Raw genomic sequence first — 18,508 nt, 5'->3', positions numbered from 1 at the left:
ATCTAGTGTGATGATACATTAGTTCCCTTAAGCAAGGTCAGGGGTTCGAGCCTTGACGCTTGGAATAGAGCAAACTGGGTTGGGAGGGTCGCTCTCGCCTATGCAGTACCTGATCTAGATTAGTCAGTCAATAAATCGGATACTAGTGATTAAACCAAAATTCGATTGTTTAATTTTTAGTTTTGATAATTTTTAAATTTAGTTCTTAAACTTCTCTTTCCTTACAATTTGGTCATTGAAATTCTATAACACTTTCAACCTGATTTCCATCACCATTGCCCCTTTTATTTTCTTATTTATTTGTTTCTTCATCTCTTTGGTTAATTTATCTTTTGTTTTTTTTATCTATGATGAAATCTCATATGATTGCTGAATGATTAAGTCTTTTCTTGACATGGAGACTCTGTCGTCGGGGTTAAATACTCCTATCAGAATAATAAAGTGTTTTGATTCTTAAATAGTACGAACTTGAGTTTATATAAAGGTAATGAGATGTCATTTTTATCTTGAATCTGATGATTCGACTTTCACAAATCCGTAAAGACTACAACTTTTAATTATGATCTTTCTTAGTTTCCTTACAAATTTAGTTTAAGTTCACTATACGGATGGGCATGGGTGGGTCGGGTCGGGTCGGGTTTACGGTCAACCCTATCTGATCCAAAAATATAAATATTTCACTTGAATCTCGACTAGATTTGAGTTTAGGGGTAACTTCACCCGACTCGAATCTAACCCGGTTTTTTGAGATAAAACTCGTATTTGACCCAATTTGATTTGAAATAAATATATTCTATAAAAGAATATTATTTTTATTCAATAAAAATATAGATTTAATTGAAAAAATAGTATATTAAGGATGATTATTATTATTATCCCAAAATATATAAAGTAAATATACATTATTTTTCTGGTCGAATCGGGTATTTTTCACCCTAAACTGAATTCGACCCGAACATATTTTCTAAAAGACTCAATCCAATATGACCCAAACTCATTTTTTTTTTAAAATCTGATCCGATCGAGACATGTTAGATCAATACATCGAATTTGAGTCATATACCCATTCTCTATAGTAAGGGCTAAAGTGGAGGGCTGTTACCGGAGTTTTGTGTGACAAGAAGGTGCCTCTAAAACTTAAGGAAAAATTTTATAGAATGGCAATAAGACCAGCGCTGCTGTATGGATCAGAATGTTGGGCAATCAAGAAGGATCACATAAGGATGATGGAGGTCGCAGAAATGAGAATGCTTCGTTGGGCATGTGGTAGGACTCTGTGGAATATGACACCAAACTCTTCTATTAGGATGTCCTTGGGGGTGGTGCCTGTATCCGGAAAATTGAGGGAGGGAAGACTACGGTGGTTTGGGCATGTAACATCCTAAACTACGGGTTAGTGATCAAATTGTAAAATTTCAGAATTTGGTGATTAAAGTAGAATAGTTGAATAGTTAAATGATTTAATTGAGGATATTTCCTGAAATTTTTTTAGTAATTATCAAATGATTTAAAGGGCAAAATGGTCATTTGATATTAAAGATATTTTTATCCCCTTTAATAGGAGATAAAAACGTGGAGAGATGAAATTATTTCATATTCTTCTTCCTTTCTTCTTCCTCTTCCCGTAAGAGCTCAAAGGCAAAGGTAAGTTTCTGATTTCTTGGTTATTTGTTGATTTAAAAGTTGGGTTATGATTATTAGATGATAATTAAGCTTAAGGAAAGCTTAATTTGTTCTAAAACAACAAGATGAAAGGTATAGGAGAGATTAAAGATTTTGAGTTTTTGAATGAAATCTTGGAATAGAGTTTATAATTAGAAGTGGAAGTCAATTTTGACTTGTCATAAGTGAAATAAAGAAGTATGAAGTATTAGAATTGAATTTAGAACATGTGGAAAATTTGGTATGATTCTTAATTTTAAGAATCATAATGAGATATGGAAGACAAAGATGGTTTATATGGATATAAGTTGGTTTAAGTGATGGTAGTTGAGTTAATGGTATGATAGGGGCTTAAAATAGAAGAATTGAGTGAAGAGTTTATGATTTTCGGGGTTAAATAGCAATTCTAGATTTTCCAGAATACGCAGGGGGTACAGATCCCCCATGGGGGGTATCGATTCCCCCCTAAATGAAAAAAATGGGATTTGGTTCATTAAATCGGTTTAAGTTATTAACATCAAGTTTAAGGTTTAGGTTTCTGATAGTTGTTTTGAAATGTTCTATTTATGTAGATATTGAGCCTAAACAAGTTCCGGAATAATCAAAGGATTATGATCGAATCAAAGCAAGGCTAAGGTGAGTGCAATTTAATTTGTGCTTATAGAACGAACATTGGCTTGCGATTAGCCAATAATGGAGTTACTATGGTAAGAGGTAACTTTTAAAATATTATGTGAATATTACTATATAGAAATGGATATATATTCTTATATGTTACATGATTTACATGTTTACGTAAAAAAAATACACTAGTGATATATGCGATGTATTGGAAACATATGAGAACAAGAGATAATATGATTTGTATGAATTCATGAGTAAAGGCATATGTGAATATAATTTGTATGCATTATATGTCATGTGAACATAAGAGGATAGAGCATGTTATATGTGATATGAGATTAAGTGATGAAACATAGATGATATATATATATGATGATATAAGAATAAGACATGAATCGAATGATATATATGTTTATGTGAATTCATGCAAAGTGATACGAGCTATGTGACATATAAATATGAATTCATATGAAAAGTGACATGAATTACATGATTACAGGCATATGTGAACAAAGCTATGAGCTTATATGAATATGTGAAATGATAAATAACAATGGCCATGTTATATGATACGAGAACTATAGGTATAGTTGGCATGCCAAGGGTCGAGGGTTTCATAGGTCCTTCGGGACAATACAATGGTCCTTCGGGACAATATAGTGATCCTTCGGGACAATACAATGGTCCTTCGGGACAAATTTCATATGCCACTCAGTGGGACTTATACGAGCTGTGGTGACAGCATTAGTGCACAACCTCAATGTACTCACATACCTTCCGTTCTCACCAGTGTACTATGGGCTAATAAATAAATAATATCAAACATAATATATATATGATGTATATGTTTGTTTTTATGATACGAAATGCATTATATGAATTATACGATATTATGTATGTTTTGTTATGAAATGATATATGTGTTCCATGATGTATATGGAAAGGTTCAACATATGCTTATATGATTAAAAAGGAATTACTAATAATAAGATGATTATTGATAAATGTATATGTGTGCATTGGTTATACAATGAAAGATATGTTTTATATGATATGATAGTATTTGCAAATATATGCTTTTGTTTATATGAATGGTATATGGTTATACTATATGTTTTATATTCCTTACTAAGTCATCGACTTAGCGTGTGATTGTTTCACACGTAGGTTTGGAAAGCGAAAAGAGAAGTAAAGAGGAACAAGACAGGTCAGTTCTCCTTACCGAAGATTAGATGAGAAATATAGTTGAATTACATGTATTTGGTTATATAGATAGTTAGCATGTAATATAAAAGATTTGAATCTGATATGTTTTAATCGGTTTTGTAAAATCATATGATTGAATTTTATAATGTTTTGAATGTGTATAAGTAAATGGAAATTTTATATGAATGAAACCTCATATTTTTATAAATTTATATGTATTTTACGGAAGTACTGTAGCAATCCTGTAGCAGTACTGTAGCAGGGTATCGATTCCCTGTAGCAGGGGAATCGGTTCCCCTTTTTGATCTGGAAAATTTTAACATTCAGATACTGTAGCAGGTAATGTTCATCACTGTTCATTAATGTTCATACGGCACTGTTCATACATATTTTACTGTTCATAAATACATTTTTGACTCGAAATTTTATACAAAACACAATTTAATAGAATATTGTGGTATTTTCTTAAAATGAGTTCAAATGTTTTGATATTTTGTAAGAAAAAGGTTTTGAAAAGTTAATGTGACATCTCAGACTCGTATTCGGGTCGGATACGGGTTGGGGTGTTACAGGGCATGTCCTTAGGCGACAACCATCGGATGCGGTCATAAGGGTAGAGTCGATTACAGTCGACGGTGCCAGAAGGAGAGGACGACCAAGACGGAAGTGGGAAGACTGCTTGAGATCTGATTTGAAGGATTTAGCACTTACCGAGGACATGACCTCTGATGGGAAAGTATGGACACTTAAGACCAGGGTAGCCGAGTAGTGCGTGTCACATCCATAGGGTGTATCACCTCTGTCTTCTTTTAATGCCTTTGTAGAAATTTCCATGACTGCTACTTGATATTCATTTCTGTTATTGGAATTTATGAAGTCTTAGAACTAGAGTAGCGGAGAAGTGTTGCCTTAATTTAGGTTTTAACCCATTTGACTTTATTTCTTCTCGTTGCTTGCTATCGTTGACTTCTGTGTATCATTCTCTTCATGTTTCATCTTTTTAATTTTAGTCGGGCCTTACATTTCTGTCTATATACAGAGCTTTTTACGCAGGGATTACTTCCCATTACAGACGCGCATATGAAGACTGTTCAACTATGTATTTATTTATTTATTTATACATGCATTGCATTTTATCTTTATTTTTAATTTTCCAACTGTCGGAGGTCTTCCACGGAAGCTGCTCTTAACCTGGCGTTGGGGACAACCTACTACCCTACCTCCCCTTTACCCCATTGCATATGGGAATAAGGTTTTGTTGTTGTTGTTGTCTCATTTTTTTAATACAAAATATGTATCTAAATTATACCCAAAATTATTTTTAGATGCTTAAAGATTTTTTTTATTAAATATAGGTGTCTAAGGGGCTGTTTGTTTGCCTCTTAATGGAACCATTCAGTGCTGAATGTTGAACCGTTCAACATTCAGCGCGTTTGTTTCGCACCTCTGAATGATTCAGTGCTGATTGATTCAGCACAGAAGTACATTCTGAATCATTCAGAGCCAGTTATCAAACAACATGTCACATTCAGAGCCAAACAATTCAGAGCCTCTGAATCATTCAGCATTTGAATCATTCAGCGCTTAATCATTCTGAAGTAAACAAGCAACCCCTAACTTCTTTTTCTTCTAAAATAAATTCTCACAATTAAATACAACAACGACAACCAATTGAACATTTTGAGAGAGAAATGATTGATAGAGAGGATGCTCATTTTGTTCATAATTTAATGACCGAGAAACTACAAACCAATACCATAAGGGATCAAGACTGTTATTTTTCTTGAATTAGTTACTAAAATCGGGTGGATTGAAAACATAAGAGACCACACATGTAGTTATCCTTGATTTCTATATTGTTATACAAATATATTTTTATATAGAAGTAACTAATTTTATGCAAAATAGGAAACATCTCAAATTACAATAAATATTTACAAACACAATAGTAAATTAAGCATATAATTAGGAAATTTTCCTATAAACATTTAAACAAAACTACTAAATTAAGATCACATAAGGACCATACAAGGAAAAATTAAATCTAACCAAGAAACTCTAACAAAGATAAATAAAAACAAATCTGATTGCATCAGCAAATGAACCACAAAAGAGGATCAAGCTATTGAAGACCACCGACAAACCGCAAATCAAACTCGAGCGACATGAAAAGATATCCACGAATGTAAATCGGGTATCCAAATCCAATATGATAGTCTAAAGCAGAGAATATCACAATATATCAAATAAGCGTCATCTTGATCAGTCATGACGATGTCAAATCATCTCTTAGAAAAAAGATAAATAAAAAACAACCAAATAACCGAAAAACATGCCAAATGATATAAGAAAACGTGTAATAAAGACAGATGAAAACTTGTAACATAAAATTTTTTTTGAAAAAAGATATGATATATAAAAGAAAAAGAAAAAGAAAATAAAGAATAACAGCAGTCAGCAACCAACATTAAAGTTTTTGTCGCCGCTGATCAACAAAGACGAAAGAGAAAAGAGATGAACGACACACTAATGAGAGAAAACTAGGTTTTTAGGGTTTATCTGATATATCATATATTTTTTATTTTTATTCTTCTTTTGAATGTAAAAGAATATGTCCAACTATACAAACAATGTCAATGTGTATGTGCCATCAACACTTTTCTTTTTAAGCCACAACAAATTATTTAACGATATTAACCCAAATAAATAGTCCATAACATTGAAAACATCCATTTTAAAATAGTAAAATGATGAAAAATAATCAAATTAGAGAGACTAAAATCCGAAAAAAGAATGATATCAAAGTTCACATTTTTGGAACTTTATATTAAGTTGATGCTGCTTTTTAATGTAAAATTTTTTGTGGATGAATCGTGGATTTAAAATAGTTGCAATTTCGTCCTTAACATCATTGCAGAAGGGACAAATAGATTCGGAATCGTTTGCAGTGTAGAAAAAAAGAGACTAACCAAACATATCAGAGACAGGTTTCGATCCTGTGACCTGTGGGTTATGGGCCCACCACGCTTCCGCTGCGCCACTCTGATGTGTTGTTTTGTTTTTATTAACTACATCTATTTAACGTAGTTTGGTTGTTGTATCCAGTAATACCCTGTGATTCTGGATGCTATGTATTCATTTCTCAAGGTTTTAGTTTCTTTTATAAAGAACAATATAATTTTTAGACTTTTCAGAATATTGGTATATTATTTTATATTTATTTTTTATTAAAGATATATTTTTTTTAAAATTAATTTTTTTATATATTTTAAAGATTAATGGTTTAATCGATGGAAAAAAAATAAAAAGTTTATGTATCTACCAACAACCAGTTGGTCTAGTGAGATGAGATACTAGATCTCTTAAAATAAAGTCAGGGTTTTAAATTCTGACATTTGTGAATGGAGCAAATTTGGTTGGGAGGGTCGCCCTTACCATTCGGGCTACCCGATCTAAATAGTCAAATACCAGTGATTAATTAAAAAAAAAGTGTATATGCATCTATTCACTTATAAATTAGTTTTCTAACATAAAATAATTTTGTGTTTTGTTTTTATTAACTTTTTTATTAGTTTGAGACGAATATAAAGTAGTATCTGACTATCAGTTTAAAAGTTTTTAATCATTTGACATTTGACATTTATATCCCTACATATGTAATGCTCAAACTTAAAACCTTTATAATTTTTTTAACTACTAAGGTTGTTTGGTTGGTGCTCTATTTTGATTAGTTAAATGTATATGTATTTAAACTTATTTTAATAATAAATATTGTTATATTCTATTAAATTTTATTATCGTTCTTATTGACTCTAATATTTTAATCTGATTTTGTTTACCCAATTAAGACAAAAACAATGAAAAATAATTTATAATCAATACGATCATTAAATTATTATATGAAAAATCTTTTTATTTAGAGAATAGGTTCAAGTTTGAATTGTTTGCCCTCATTTGTATTTTTTTAGTACAATCGAACGCAGATCACTCATGCGTTGAAAGAAGTATGTTGCTCAGCTTGGACCATCTCCAAAACCGTAGCGGGCGTCGTCTGAAACTGCTGGAAATTTCCATCCATGCTCCACGTTAGTTGCGCCAATCCATCGGCCACCCGATTACATTCCCGTGGCATAAAACCAAAGCTCAAGTTCCAGTCCCGATGCATTAGATCAAGGATATGAGGAAGCAAAGAGGACCTGCCCACACTCGAATTTTTACCTGACAAAAGCGCAATGGCTTCCTTGCTATGGACTCCAGTCTCCACCACAACATATCTATAATTCCCATCCCATGCCAGATTCAGTCCCAAGAAAATCCCCGATAATTCCGCATCAAGCACAGAGCATCGGCCAAATCGTTTTGAGAACCGCATCAAGCACAAGTGGAAAGCCCCGACGAGTTATTTCGAGCCCCCTCAACATTCAACTTTACCCAGCCGCCCTGAGGTACCGTCTAGACCGCATTCCTTTCAACAATGGTGGATTGCGAAGAGTGTTATCTCTTTCTTGACAAGCTGCTGATCATCTCGGAAGAGAGTCACTCACTATGTTGGATAATGCTTTCACTCTGCACAAAACTCTAATCAAACAGTAATCTGTTTCTCCTATTCCAAAGACACGACAAGTGCGATCTGAAACGAATATCCCAATCCTTCTCCCGGTTCGGATACAACCCCGGCTGAGTAAGATTACTAACCACCCACGTCTGCATATCAACGTTCAAAATTCTTGGAGAAGATTTGGTTTGATCAATGTTGACCACATCAATAACGCCGTTGGACACTATCGGAAAACATTAGATGTGCTCTCAATTTACCACACTTCTAGCCCACCTTATCGTTCCCTGCATTAATTAATGGTGGTCGGACTGCCAGTAGGGATAAGTGAACAACATCAGGGATGCAGCCACATATCAAATCCCATTTCCAATCCCCGTTCTCAGTGACCATCATGCTTACCCTTGACCCCTTGAGAGGAAGTTCATATCCCGGGATATAATAATTGATCAAAGGCCCCAAATCGCCAATTCAATCACCATACCAAAAGTCAATCAACTCCCCATTCCGTAGATTCTAAACAAGGTTTTGCTTTAAATCCGACCACATTACCGACATCCCTTTCCAAATCCCTTGAACATCTCTTGAATTTTGTACTTTGAGCGCAACACCCTTGCCCAGAGTTGTTCATGATCATGAATAAAATTATATGCATTTTCATGAAAAAAAGCATCATTTTGAGTCTGAATCCTCTTCAAACTAAGACCACCAATTTCTACCGGTTTACAAATCTCCTCCCAGTTCACAAGATGTATAGCTTTCTTCTCGTCCGTCCCGCTCCATATGAAATTTCGAATCAAACGCTCAATGGAATCACAAATATTCTTTGTAAGACATGTAGTTTGCATGGTATATGAGGGAATAGTCGTTAGAATCGCTTTCGCCAAGGTAATTCTTCCAGCAAAAGACAGAAAGCGATATTTCCCATCCAGCCAGGCAACTCCGAAAGTACATATTCTGATCAGCTGCACTAGTAATTGTTTTAAGACCTTTCTCTGCTTAACTTGGAGACCGAAGTTACTTATGTTGTCTGCTTGCGTAGCATTGTTCTGTCGTAAATTTCCTCACAGTCTCTCGCTCACTCGAAATTGCAGATGAAGATGATGATTAATGCATTTCCTTATCATCAGATAAGCCTGCACCAAGCAGTGGTCCCAAAACTGGTTCGGATCGATCGTTACAAAACCTTTGAACTTTAAATCTTTTGTTTCTTTTCTTTGGTAAATATAAGCATCCATGCCTTTTCAGTTTAAACTGGCTGCTGCAAGTGCTCATGTAATAAATTAGAAAATTTTCAAAGCATTGCACTATTTTTTGTGCTATGGTGTTTCTTGAATTTGAAATTATATTCAATGTCTGAGGATTTAGTTTCGAGTTATCTTATATCTGCTTCGGTTTCGTTCGTGGTGTGTAAAATTATCTTTGGGAATAAGATTACATGAATGTATTATTTGGCATATTAACATGAATGTTACAATATTACACGTGATGAGAGATTGTTGATTGTTGATGTGAGATTGTTGATTGGTTGAGAAATCGACACATGAATGTATTATTTGGCATATTAACATGAATTTTACATTATACGTGATGAGAGATTGTTGATTGTTGATGTGAGATTGTTGATTGGCTGAGAAATCGACACATGTTATGTATTTACTTAGTGAGACATAGTAATACAAAATGAATTGTACTTAAATACAAGTATATCATAAAATATCAAAATACGAATGAAAATCAAATAAATTATATTAAAACATAAATTAACTTGACAAACCAAGCTTCATTCACATAATCTAATAAACTATATTTAGTATGCCCCGCATATCTGTCATTCAGTATTTTTCCAATTTATCCTTTATTTGTCCAATGTATGCCAAATGAGAATGCAAGGTACATGTACTGCACCGAAGTGCCGAAATAGAAATTCACAAACTCATTATGAATTCCATGGATGCACACATAATGCCGAAAGTACACATAGTACTGATATGAAAATACACCATTATGCATTACACAAAATTGATCAATAACTTTTATACATAATTGTATATCGAAATGATAATTCACAAAATCATTATGAATACCATGATTGCACATTTAGTGCCGAAAGTACACATAATATTGATATAAAAATGCACCCTTATGCATTACACAAAATCGATCGATAACTTTTATATACAATTTATGTCGAAATGCACCTATGACTCTTAATGCACATACAATGGGCTATTCAATCAACTTCACAAATTAAACAACATAAACGCTCATATATTCATTTTAGAGCAGTTCATACTCTAAAATTTATTCGTAATATCATTTCCATAAACATTATGAAAACATATCTAAATATTGTAAAACATTTTTTTATCAAACATTCGAGGTTGACTCATCGCAAGTCATCCTCATCTCATATAAGTATAATAAATACACTCACCTGGTATGCCTCACTATTATGTCTTAATGATGTCCGACTATTCGACAACTTTATCCTTGCCCTTTTGCTTGCTTGATTTAGGAGCTTGATTACGATCTACACAAGTATCCATATTCACACACATACAATACAGATGTTAGAATACTTTCTAACATTTATACAAAATAATAATACTCAAAGTACTATTATTCTTGAATTTTATTAAAGTTCATCTTAACTTAAAATTCCAGGCTGAATAGTATTGATACCCCACCTATGGTATTAATGCTTCTATACTATGATATCGATACTCCCTTCAGTTTAGATACCATTTTGCATTCCGGAATCCATTTTTCAATAATAGTATTGATACTTTCCTCTTGGTATCGATACCCCACTTTAGTATTGATACTACTTGCATCAGTATCGATATTGTTCATCGTGTTCATCCTCTTTCCTCAAATTTAATCCTATAGTATCGTATTGTTCTTCCAGTACCAATACCCTTACCCAAATTTTACATATTTCACTTCGATTTTTATCACATTTTCACCTAAATCTCTTACTTTTATTACCAACCATCACCTTAAACTCATCATTACTCAAACCAACTGTCTTACATCCATAAATCTCCCTATAACATCCAATAACTCCAAAGAACCCTTAAAACTAAAAATCATGCCCAAATTTCAAACATGTTTTTAATCACGTCTAAGACTCTAAATATCTTATTTACTTCTTTGACAAGTCAAATATGCTTTTAAACTCCAATAATTGACCCTATTTCATCAAATTAAAAACTCATTTTATTAACTCTCAAATAAATCATTCGTCTCTTAGTTTTAATCCTCCTTGAACTTTCCTTAAACCTCTATATCACTTAAGGTTTCAAAACCAACCAAACAACGAAAGGAAAAACTAACCAGATGAAACCTTACCTTTGCCATGGGAGGGCACGAGACGTGAAAAATAAGAAGAAGAGGAGAGAACCACTTAAGAACTTATCCCTTATTTCTCCTATTCACTTTTATTAAATAACTCAATTTAAATGAATATTAAATTCATTCCATCTAAAGGACCAAATTGTCCCTCCCTTCTTCCATTCTTACTAATAAGTCTCAAACACAATTTCCTAAATCATTCCTTATACTTTTCAATTTACTTAATTTAACCCACCAAATTTTAAATTCTTTCACTATGATCACCTACCCAATATTTGGGGTATTACAGACTGCGTACAACTCATAAGAATTTGCTCAGCTGCTTGCTTGCTTAAATGTAGAAACCTTGTCTCACTTCTTGTCATGATAATTAGACAATAAATTCTTCTTTAAATATGGATTTCATTTCATTCCATGTACTGATTTGTGGTTTGCCCCAACCGATGATGTTTCTTTCTACACCCCTACAACATACTTTTGCCAACCCAAAATGCTCAAGGCATAATGTCAAAATTAACCTCCACTATTTACCAAAATCGTCATTTTGGCCCTTAACATTTTATTTTAGGGCAAAAAGACCCCTAACATTTGACAGAATAATCACTTTGGCCTTTGTTTTTTTTTCTTTTTGGGGCATTTTGGCCTTCAACATTTCATTCTAGGATAAAAAGGCACCTGTTTTGGAGCGTTAATCATGTGTTAACTAACGGTTTACATCCATAGAGTGATCTTTTTATCCCAAAATAAAATGTCGGGGCCAAAATGCTCCTAAAAAAGAATGGGTCCAAAATGATCATTTTGGTAAATGTTGGGGGCTAATTTGGCATTATGCCCATGCTTAATCTATACCGTAGTGTTATTACTTCTTGTGCAGCTTTGCCTTTTCTTGCAGTGATATACCATTATTTCTTGAAGATGTTATGTATGTACAATTATAATTTAACTCCTCCATGCACTCCCTTTACGAACTCCGAAAGCACATATTCTGATCAGCTGCACTAGTAATTGTTTTAAGACCTTTCTCTGCTTAACTTGGAGACCGAAGTTACTTATGTTGTCTGCTTGCGTAGCATTGTTCTGTCGTAAATTTCCTCACACTCTCTCGCTCGCTCGAAATTGCAGATGAAGATGATGATTAATGCATTTCCTTATCATCAGATAAGCCTGCGCCAAGCAGTGGTCACAAAACTGGTTCGGATCGATCGTTACAAAACCTTTGAACTTTAAATCTTTTGTTTCTTTTCTTTGGTAAATATAAGCATCCATACCTTTTCAGTTCAACTGGCTGCTGCAAGTGCTCATGTAATAAATTAGAAAATTTTCAAAGCATTGCACTATTTTTTGTGGTATGGTGTTTCTTGAATTTGAAATTATATTCAATGTCTGAGGATTTAGTTTCGACTCATCTTATATCTGCTTCGGTTTCGTTTGTGGTGTGTAAAATTATCTTTGGGAATAAGATTACATGAATGTTTTATTTGGCATATTAACATGAATGCTACATTATAGGTGATGTGATATTGTTGATTGGTTGAGAAATTGAAAGATTAGAGTACATTCTATTAAATTGTCTTCATAATATCATTTAGGGTAAACTATACAGAAGGTCACCTTTGTTTAAGTAAATTTTGATCATTCAATTTTCAAAAATCATGTTATGGTCACTAAAGTTATTGATTTATTATACAATGATCTCTCAAATCTTAACCCTATCTATGATGTGGTATGTTTAACATAAAGAGCTAATTTCTAATTTGACTCGTATGGTTAAAATGTTAATTTACATCTTTTTTTTTTACAATTTCTTACTATAATACTGTAAAAACGTTAGAATATAATTTTATTATTGATTAAAGTTAGTCGACGATAATGAGATGTGTTAATTATTTTTTTTAAGATTTATAGGGGCTTAATTGGAGTTTTTTTAACCTAAGGATTCATTTTTTTAATTTTATTTTCATAATAGCCTCTTTCACCAATAAACCTAAAAAAATAGAAAAAATTATTGTATAGTGATATTTACTTTAATATAATTAAAATATTAAAATCTATTACATAATATAAAAGTTACGTGAAATTCTATAAATAGTATTTGTTTTAAGCTTAAATTGTGAATTTAGTTTTTGTAATTTTTAAAATTTAAAAATTTTGATTATAATATAAACAATAACTTGAAATCTATTAAATTAATTCATTTTATTAATCTCTATATTATAGGTTAGACTTAAATTTAGTACAAGTATTAATTCCATAATTTATTTATAATATTAATACTTATTGTATTCGTTTATTTATTTTTTTTATATGTAATATTTAAATTTTAACTGCTCTTTTTTCTTGTCACCACATGACAAGCTATTTCCCCCCCCCCTTTAATGATAGTCACATAGTGTGGAGAGGGACTAAATTTACTTATTTTAAGGGATTAAATTCATAAATTTATTTAAGTTTGAGGGTTGATCCTAGAATAAGACCTTTACCATTTAACATGGCATGACATTTGCATTGAGCCATGAAAATTTGAGCAAATTGAGCGAGTTACCCGTGATAATTTATCCCGTTTCAAAAGGCTAAATCCAGCCGTTAAAAACTACACTTTTCCAGATCTCCGTCCATTCATAACGGAACTCCAACAGCTTTTTTTTGCAACCGACCCTCTCCCGTTTTGAACTAAAACCTGAAACTCACTCACAAACAAAAGCACACAAGAAATAAAAACGCTTCACCAAAAAAAGTAAAAAAATATTTTAAAAAAAACAGAGAATCGGACCGCCGGTGTGATACGTCGCTCCGGCGAACGGTACTTTCAGACGCCTTTCATTGTTTCTCCTTTCAAGGTCTTCTATCTCGTTTTGATTATTTTCTTTTCATTCTAATTTTTTTTATCGATTTATGTAATGAAGGATTGGTTATATAAATGCTTGAATCCAAAATTTGTGAATGTTTGAGGCTAGATTGTTCGTTACGATTATTTTTAGATTCCTGCTTGTTGAAATTGATGTTAATTGTTATATTATTCAGGATCCAATATTTATGTAGCGCATACTCTGTGATGCATATCGGATTTGAAAGATCAAATATATGAGAAAACGATGGAAAATATCGAGTTTATCTGTACGAGACACATGCACTTATTCGATATGGGAATTTACTGTTTTCAAGTTTTGTTAAATAATTAGTTGACTTCTTTTTTGCAGCTCAAAAGAACAATTGCTCTTCTTGAAGGATTATTGAAAAATCTTCAGATCAATATTGGTAGCTTCTATAATCACCTTCAGTAAACTCTGTAGAACTTGATGAAGTGGATCGAGATGTTAAAGGATCTATTGCAAGATAACGAAGCATTGATAATTTACTGTCTAAACTAGAATGTGGATACTACCTTTGAAGGTGTGATAGGCAGTTAGAGAGATCCTAGAACCCAGGTTTTCCAACATCTTTTAGTATAGGCAGTTTAATGGTGTGGGGTATGTTCTTCAACTTAAAGGAATAAGTGGAAAGTGGTGAGTGGTGAAGAATCGGATAAAATGAACGGCACTGGTGGTTTTATATCAGATGAAAACCGGGAGATTCTCCAATCAGCTTCAGGGAGTGAAGGTCCATTATGTTCTTCTTCTTCAAAATCTCCAAGGTCAACACAGGTCCATGGCAAAGGCAGTCCAATTAGTCATGATAGGCAATCACGTTCTCCGATAGATGGTCGTCCTAAGAAAGGTAACTAATTATACTACTATCAGTCCAAAATCTAGTTACTAGCCAATAGCAAAAAGAGCATTAAGGAAACTGAATTGAGTGAATGTGAAAGCAGATACCATTTAGTTCGTTATTGATCTTGTTCAACAATTTCATTGCAGGTGGTTGTGGTGGCAAAGGAACTTGGGGAGGGTTAATGGACACTTATTCCAGTTATCCTCTCGACTCAAAAGACCCAAACTATGATAGCAGTGAGGAAGTTAGTCCACAATATGTTCCTTCTACTTCCCTGTATTTTTGTTCTTGTTCTATCTTTTTGTTACTTTAAATTTCCCGAGGATGACTAACTCCTTTTTAAGGATTCAAAGCTCAGTTTGATTAAAAATTGTGCTTGATGCAGGAATGTGAACATCCAAATGCAAGAAAATCAGCACCAAATTTTGATGCATATAAAAGAAAGTGACAATAATAGTGGAGGAATACTTTGCTACTGATGATGTGGTCTCAACTACCAATGAATTGGAAGAACTTGCAATGCCCAGCTATAACTATTACTTTGTTAAAAAGCTTGTCTCTATGGCTATGGATAGGCATGACCATGAAAAAGAAATGGCTGCTGTCCTATTATCTGCACTATATGCTGATGTGATTGATGCCCCTCAGGTTTACAGAGGCTATAGTAAATTGGTGGAATCTGCTGATGACTTGATTGTGGACATACCAGATACAGTTGATATTCTTGCTTTGTTTATAGCTCGAGCTGTTGTTGATGACATACTCCCTCCTGCATTCCTTAACAAGCAAAGGGAGCTCTTACCTAATAATTCAAAGGGGGTGGAAGTCTTGGAAAGAGCTGAGAAAGGGTATCTAGCAGCTCCTATGCACGCTGAAGCTATTGAGCGTCGCTGGAGGGTTGGCAAGAAAACAGTTGAGGATGTGAAAGCAAGGATAAACAACTTGTTGATCGAGTATGTAGCAAGTGGTGACAAGAAAGAGGCTTATAGATGCATCAAGGATTTGAAAGTTCCCTTCTTCCACCATGAAATAATTAAACGAGCACTTGTTATGGCAATGGAAAAGCGGAAAGCTGAAGATAGACTACTGGATCTACTCAAGGAAGCAGCTGAAGAAGGCCTGATAAACTCAAGTCAAATTACAAAGGGATTCGATAGGATGATTGACACAGTAGACGATTTGTCCCTTGACATACCAGATGCACAGAAGATACTGAAGTCTTTAATTTCTAAGGCTACATCTGATGGTTGGTTGTGCGCTTCATCTTTGAGGTCATTATCATTGGAGCCTAGAAATAAATCATTGGAAGACAATTTTACTAAAACTTTCAAGTTGAAGTGTCAAACAATCATTCAAGAATATTTCTTGACTGGTGATATCTCGGAGGTTTTTAGCTGTCTAGAAGCAGAAAATAAGACTTCTTCAGGCGAACTGAATTCTATTTTTGTTAAAAGGTTGATAACTTTAGCTATGGATCGGAAGAACAGGGAGAAAGAAATGGCATCTGTTTTGCTATCATCTTTATTTTTTCCTGCAGATGATGTAGTAGATGGGTTCGTGATGTTGATAGAATCTGCAGATGATACCGTTCTAGATAATCCAGTTGTTGTTGAGGATCTTGCTATGTTTTTGGCTAGAGCAGTGGTGGATGAAGCTTTAGCCCCACAACACCTGGAAGAGGTTGGGAGCCAATTTTCAGGGATAGACTCTGTTGGAGGCAAAGTGTTTCAAATGGCAAAGTCATTGCTAAAGGCTCGCCTTTCTGGAGAGCGCATCTTAAGGTGTTGGGGTGGCGGTGGTGGTAGTACGCCAGGATGGGCCATTGACGACGTGAAACTCAAAATAGCAAAGCTATTAGAGGAATATGAATCTGGAGGAGACATTAGGGAAGCTTATCGATGCATTAAGGAATTAGGCATGCCATTTTTCCACCACGAGGTTGTAAAGAAAGCACTGGTGATCGTTATAGAGAAAAAGAATGACAGACTTTGGGGTTTTCTTGCACATTGTTTTGGCTCAGGGCTCATAACCATGAACCAGATGACAAAGGGTTTCTCAAGGGTAGAAGAATGTCTCGACGACTTGGCTCTCGACGTGCCTGATGCCCGGAAGCAGTTTCTAGCATACGTCGAGGAAGCAAAGGCTATAGGATGGTTGGATTCATCATTTCATTATGGCAATTCCACAAATGGTAAAGAGAATGGGGCCTGCCTATGATAATGAGCAAGTTTTCTCATCATTTGCTACACCACATTTTATAAAAAATTTGAACATACTAAAATGGAATTCGAATCCCAGATATACTAGATGCCACATTCTAAAGGTGTCTGCGTGATCCAACTGAACCAAGCCATGAAGGTTCAATGGCTCGATTTAATCATATTTGAGAAATTTATTAAACCAGATCACTCTACACTAAGCAGAGCTGACATGGTTCAAATGTTTTACTCTTGAAAATTAACCATTCATAGGTTTCCAGGGAAATTGAGTTGGGTTCGTTCTAGCTGTTCCCTGGTTTTGCAGACAATAAGTTAAGAAATCGACTTGAATTTCGACATCCGCCCGACGCACCGCATTCTTGTCGGAAGTCGGCAGGCTTTTTGCTATTACAACTTCTGTAGTTATGTTCTTTGGTACTTCAGTTCTTGCACAACTCCAACATCCAACATCTCGAAACTCGACCAGATGACATGTTGGAGATTGTTGTCATTTATATTTTGATCTTATTTATTTAGTTAGAGAGCACTTTTATGTTGTTTTTTCCTCTTGTTTAGTAAGATCTGACTTCGGTTTTGCGCCGTCAACTCTTTTTTCCTCCGTAAACTACCTATTTTATCACCCATTTATTCTCGTTTTGATCATTCAATTTTTTTAAATTTACGTTTCATTTCTGTTTTAGTCACCCGTGGGTTAGGCTTGACCATTGACTTAACTGAAATAGTAAATATAGCATAGTATAATAACAATTTTAGTTCTCAAAACTTGCACATTTTATCAAATTAGTCTGAATTCAAAATAATTCCATAAATCTTTAATATTTGATAAAATAATTTGGTCCTTATTGTTATTTGAAATAATTACTAAATTGTTAATAAGACAAGGATAATTTTGTATCAGCTTAAGCGATTAAACTACATTTATATGAATAATTGATAATGGAGGTTCGATGGACTGCTCAGATGCAGGGAGGGGCAATTGTATTTATCCCCCTCACTTTTATGGTTTAATTACATTTTAGGTCATTGAAAATTTTGAAACTATTGCAGTTAAGTCCTTGCCTCTCCCAAAATTATTTAGTATAAGGGTAAATTACACCATTCCTCAATGAATTATATTGTCTCTCCTATTTTACTCATCGTACTTTCAATTTTTTAATTTACTCACTAAACTTTCGAA

General features: G+C 33.7%; 2 protein-coding genes and 1 non-coding gene across 3 annotated transcripts; 2 read left to right on the top strand and 1 right to left on the bottom strand.

Moving 5' to 3' along the window:
- Window positions 1-6,467: 6,467 nt before the first annotated feature.
- On the bottom strand, window positions 6,468-6,539 carry TRNAM-CAU. Its single transcript has one exon. It is a non-coding gene; the product is annotated as a tRNA-Met (tRNA).
- An 8,087-nt stretch (window positions 6,540-14,626) lies between these two features.
- On the top strand, window positions 14,627-15,560 carry LOC120155898 (MA3 DOMAIN-CONTAINING TRANSLATION REGULATORY FACTOR 3-like). Its single transcript, XM_039167360.1, has 3 exons — window positions 14,627-15,118; window positions 15,259-15,356; window positions 15,498-15,560. Exons 1-3 carry the CDS (start codon window positions 14,932-14,934, stop codon window positions 15,558-15,560), a joined length of 348 nt encoding a protein of 115 aa, XP_039023291.1. The 5' UTR covers window positions 14,627-14,931.
- A 26-nt stretch (window positions 15,561-15,586) lies between these two features.
- LOC120155836 (MA3 DOMAIN-CONTAINING TRANSLATION REGULATORY FACTOR 2-like) lies at window positions 15,587-17,653 on the top strand. The gene is made up of 2 exons (XM_039167297.1): window positions 15,587-17,335; window positions 17,584-17,653. The coding sequence occupies exon 1, from the start codon at window positions 15,632-15,634 to the stop codon at window positions 17,327-17,329; it is 1,698 nt and encodes a 565-aa protein (XP_039023228.1). The 5' UTR covers window positions 15,587-15,631; the 3' UTR covers window positions 17,330-17,335; window positions 17,584-17,653.
- The last annotated feature ends 855 nt before the right edge of the window (window positions 17,654-18,508 follow it).

This window comes from Hibiscus syriacus, unplaced genomic scaffold (assembly GCF_006381635.1).
Source record: "Hibiscus syriacus cultivar Baekdansim isolate YM2019G1 unplaced genomic scaffold, ASM638163v2 tig00111208_pilon, whole genome shotgun sequence".
NCBI classification, from domain to species: Eukaryota; Viridiplantae; Streptophyta; class Magnoliopsida; order Malvales; family Malvaceae; genus Hibiscus; species Hibiscus syriacus.
The sequence above is the reverse complement of the archived record's forward strand: the minus strand, read 5'-3'. Positions and strand labels throughout refer to the sequence as shown.